Below are 5,534 nucleotides of genomic sequence, written 5' to 3' on the forward strand. Positions count from 1 at the left end.
GAAAAACATGTTGATGTCCTCTTTAACACCTTCCACATTTGCATATGTTTTCCCATTAAGATGGTGTTGCAATGAATGAAAAAATGGTAATCGGATGGTGCCATGTCTGTAGAATATGGTGGGTAGGGGAGAACTTTGCAACCCAACTCCATAACTTTGTGTTGCATCAAATGTGCCACATGAAGAAAAACACCTTTCTAATTGACGAGTGAAGGGCATTTCTGATGAAGGGCTTGTTTTAAATGTTTCAGTTGCTGACTATATATTTCTGCACTGACAGTTCGCTGTGGATTGAAGAGTTTGAAATGAATTACTCCTTTGATGTCCCACCAAATGCAAATGTATTTTATGTCAGAGTTATCAACTATTCATTTTACCCTGCATTGCTTATTTAGCAATAGGGTCAGGCTTTCGTAAGTGTCCAATTTGATGTCACCAGTGTTCTGAGTACGTACCTTACACAAACATATAGTAATTTCTAAATGATATATGATGGACAGAGCTTTCCAAACATATATAATATGTTGAGTTTGTGGTAAGTTTTTCCAGAAAACCAAGGAAATAAACAATAGTGGGGTGTTAAAAGTAGCATGTTGCCAACAGAAAAATTGAATTTCAAAGCAATAGCACAAACACAAAAATTTTTAATACGACTCAAGCCTTTATTGTGATTAATTAGTACACATTCATGTTTTGAAAATTTGTTATTAGCTGATTGTCTCATTACTTTTTCAGATATGAAAATATCCAAAATAACATGTTGCCGTAATCATGTGTTCTCCTTTACGATTGTTTATTTTAAAGACTGTAATTACAAATTTTTGAGAAACAAAAAAATTAGAGTCTAAAATCTATCTAGGAAGTATATAACTTGATTTGACCATACCCCAAACACAGGGTATCAAGAGATTTTGGGTATGTCCATTTGTAGCTTGTAAAAAATTGGTTATTTTAAGCATGTGATCTCCTTTAGGCACATATCTAGTGTAGATATTCAAATTATGTTATATTGTAATATGCAACAGCCAAGACATTTGTTATCAATAACTGAAAGGATAAGAGTAAATTGCATTCTTCAATAAAAATCACTGAACATGAAATTGCATGAACTCCTTTATGTGTTCTCCTTTACTTCAGTTTTGCTTCAGAGGGGGAATATATAGAGTGCATAATGGTTTTCCCGCCATATTTAGTTTCTACCATTTGCAGATGATATGGTAGGGTGGATTTGAAATGTATTAGTCGAAAATCAATCTATTTTCCTGCAATAAAATTCTTTGAAAATGGGATTACATAACAGGTGTTTATTTCTTTAACTGTATAACTAACATTCAAATGGTTTGAGCAGTGCTAGTTTTAGGTTTAAATATCTGATAAATTACAAAGCTAAATCTTTGAGAGATAATTAGGGGTCTACTTATAAAAACAAATAATTGGAGACATGTTGAGATGTCTGTAAAGGAGATCACCATTTTAATTCAACTCCTTGTATATGCATTGCACTTCTTAGTATAATGCCACATTATAATAAAAGCTTATGTTTATTATATGTGGAAGTAGTTTAATACAAAATAAATATTCTTATTAGCCTGCTATAGCTGGATTTACTATAGAGATATAAAGGAGATCACATTAATTTCTACACCTGTCTTTGCTAATATACAGAAGTGGTATGCATTTTGGTGATGGTTTTCATATATGTATTTTTAGAATGGATGGTAAACGAAGTCAGCAGTTGAAATATTATCACAGAAAAAAGGCAACAGAATGGAAAACATTCATACAACTTGTTTGTTTTTTGCCTTTTTATTCTAGGTACAATATAATATGGTAAAGGAGAACACATGTGAAAAACAGTAGTCATTTTCATCAAGGCGGAAAAATATGACAGAATGTAACCCGAGTGCTAGATTTTTGGCACAAGATTTTTCAGTAGTTATATTTTCAAGAACTGTATAAAACGTAGTTATAGGAGACGATTTTTTTTTTGACATCTTCCAGTTTAAAAATGGACACTTAAGAAAGCCTGGCCCAATATGGTAGAAGAGAGTAAATACCAGATTCTGAAATAAATTGTAGATTTGCATTTTGGAGGTTCTAGGAGTCATGCAATCACCATAAGCAGACTGTACAATGCATGAAAGTATTTTTATTCTTCACAAGAACATCACCTTGCATTCTGACGTGCAAGAGTCTGAATCAGACTAATATCATCAATTCAGAAACATATCTTGAGTACAGATACATTTGTAGCACATCTAATTTTTTGTGTACAACAGAATTTACATCTTACTAAAACCTTTTCATGTAGATATATGTAGTAAATATGGAATTGTAATCAATATTTTTCTCCAAGATGGTGTTGACTGTGTTGCTACTATCTAACACAGGAAGTAAGGGAATATCAAAATAGATAACCAGAGTCATTGCACTAAGTTTTAAATGTTTATCTTGATATTGTTCAGTAAATTTGATGTTTCGAATGAAAACCATAAAACTCCCAATTGCCCTGAGTCACTTTTGTTAGAGGAAATAATTTTCCTCCAGCTGTTGATTTACATTTTTTTTTTAGGTATTGCAACTGCTCTTTAAATCAAAGCTATATTATGTATACCTTATACAAAACTGCATAATCTGAAGTTTATTATATCAGTATATTGTATATTATCAGTTCACAAGTCCATGAAAGAGGTTTTTACTTCAAAGCAACTTTTCAGATAAGTTTCTTTAGCGAGACTATTGTTAATTTTTAGCTCAAAGCTACATAATGGACTATATGCACTGTGTTCACCCAGAGGACTCAAACCCCAGATTTTAGCATGGTAATTTCGTAAACTTACTACTGGCCTGTCATGGGACTCTTTTTTTTTTTTTTACAAGAATTCAAAACTTAGTGATAGTTTTAAAGGCTATAGTGAAACTATCACTTTGACTTATATCTGTCTCCATATTTCATTATCAGCTTAACTTTTCACAAGATAAACTTATTTTAATGAAAGGTACATTTTTTCTTGCAGGAGTTTTGCCAACAAGACTATGATGATTTAAATCAAGGTTGGAATGCCAAGATACGTTGGGTTGACAATGGTGACCAGAAATGGGGATTGTGCTATGCAGAAAAACCTATGCAGTGATTAGTAGATACATATAGATAAATGAATTGTTTTCAAAATATTCAAAATCTTTATTATGTTAAATACCAAGACAGATTCTATTTTGTTATGAATAATTTGCAATCTATTCTATTTCATTAGTTATTAAATATTAAAAGCATATTTTGAAACAACACAGAAGATAAAACTATCATTCTATCAAATCACAATATGTATGGCTACAAATCAATATTTGTATAGGGTTTTATGACTTTGTATAATTCTAGAAACTAATGAAAGAGTGAGGGTTAATTTCTTTGGAGTAGAAGGAGTTGTATTGAAATACAATGATAAATAACACATTTAAGTTAAGATTGTGTGTACTGTTACAGAAACTTGTCTTCTGTTGCTACAATCAGTACCTAAAGCTTTAATAAATCATTTTCTAAATTGAAATAGATACAATTGCAGAATTTAAAACATAATTGTAATTATTATATGTGTGCCAAAATGAACATTCAACTGCTCCAGGTCTCAGTTAGTAGCTATTTCCTTATTTAGGTGTATCAGTTGTAACATCATAAGTTACATGATATTGTTGGAAGAAATCAGTGTTTGATGAATTTTCTTAATTTTATAGTACAGCCAATGGTGTAAGTATGTCCCCGCAATTGTGTGAGGCCAAACCAAAAGGGAGCCTGAAAGGTCTGACAAACTTAAGAATTGCTGATAAGGGGAATAAATATAGGGGCCCCAATTACTTTTGAGGCAGATGTGCCCATCTTTTGTAGTTACAGTACTGAGTACAGCCTCAAATATATTTAATTGTTACAAAAAACCATTATTTCAAGGTTTTATTTTTAGGTGTTTGAGGCTAAAGTTTGTTTCATTAGCAATTTCCATATAAATCATGTGTAACTTGTTTGAGTTCCTTAGTTGTCAACAATTATCAGAGGACTGTTAACACCTATATAGCTCTTTCTTATGTTTGGGAACTTCAGAGTTGTTTATCAAATTTGAAGATGCTGGGCTATCAAGCTCTGCAAACACCTGAAGGAAGGTTGTGTTGACAAGAAGGTATTTCAATATACAGTTATCTTAGATTCTGCTGTTGAAGAGCTTGAACAATTCAATCTGTAAATTGGATTTGCATCCAAAATCCTCAGGAGCGTTAGTTTTTGGCATTGGCTGTATGATTAATATGAAAAACATAATTTGTTTAAAAAGAAAATAAAATAGAATTTTTATACCTATAAATCTTTTATCAAACTAGTACTGGTCTATAAAGTAAACTATACTACTTGTATAGATGTTTCCAATTCAATAATTATGAACATATATAGCATGATATTATTTCAGCTTAAGTCATTCAACAAAATATGTTTAAAATATTTGTTTGTGTAAGTATGAACCATAATGTTCATATTTTGGCTGCTCAAAGATCTCATCTTACTGTATAGCATAGAACATGTACTTCTATGGAAATAGCAGTAGCACAAACAATCAGTGTGCATTTGCCTACTGATATAGCAAGTTTTGTAATTGTTACCAAAGTTTTCAAAATTTAAAGATTGTTTGCATTTCTCATATGAAAATTAGTGGTATTCAAATGTGATCACTTGCCCCAGCAATGAAAGCCTTCAATATTGAATTGTTGTAAATATTGTGATTTTGAGCTTTTAAAGTGTAAGGTCCAATTATTTTTATAATTTTATGCAAATAATAATACTAAACGTTTTTGTCAGTGCAATATTATATATACTTTACTTGTTAATGGCATTAATTTAATAATTGGCTTTTTTTTGTAGTAAGTCTTTAAAAATTATTTTTACATAACAGTTATTCAAATACAAGGAAAATTTATTTATATATCTCACAATCTGAAAAACTTTTTTGTTAATGAAGTAAATTTTGAACTTTAAATCTAAGACCATCATCTAGTAATACACAATCTGTTTATTTCTTTAGAATCTCAAAGAAAACGAGTACATTAATAACTTCCAGTATAAGAAATACTTTGTTATTGTTGGAGCTAGGATAATATTAAGTTATAGTTAGTTTCCACTTGCCCAAATTATTGTTAATCTAATAAACCTGTACCAGTTGAAATATCACAATTTGAATGGTATTGTTGTAGTTAGAATGATAGTAATGTGTAGCCAGATTCCATAAAATACTGTTGTTGTTTTTCTAATAAACTTATGTCAATTGAAGCATGACATCTTATATCTGAAAGAATCAGTATAGTTGTATTTTTTTCTTTATCAGAGAAAATATTCCACTTTTTTTCAATGCAGTAACTACTGTAAATGCTGTCCTGAAGCTATTGTAAACCATTTGTGGATCCTTAATGCTGACAGTTTTAGATAAAGTCAAATGAAAATTAATGCACTTAAAAACAAACTGTGTGTGGATATATATATATATATATATATATATATA

The 5,534-nt window shown here is 30.4% G+C and overlaps 1 protein-coding gene across 1 annotated transcript in view; it reads left to right on the plus strand.

The window, feature by feature from the left end:
* Window positions 1-5,333, plus strand: part of LOC106462354 (phosphomethylethanolamine N-methyltransferase-like) — a 17,096-nt gene extending 11,763 nt beyond the window's left edge. The window contains exon 5 of the mRNA XM_013922271.2: window positions 3,018-5,333. Coding sequence (XP_013777725.1) covers window positions 3,018-3,134 — 117 coding nt within the window. The 3' untranslated portion in view covers window positions 3,135-5,333. The remainder of the gene's footprint in view (window positions 1-3,017) is intronic.
* The last annotated feature ends 201 nt before the right edge of the window (window positions 5,334-5,534 follow it).

This window comes from Limulus polyphemus, unplaced genomic scaffold (genome assembly GCF_000517525.1).
Source record: "Limulus polyphemus unplaced genomic scaffold, Limulus_polyphemus-2.1.2 Scaffold1149, whole genome shotgun sequence".
NCBI lineage: Eukaryota > Metazoa > Arthropoda > Merostomata > Xiphosura > Limulidae > Limulus > Limulus polyphemus.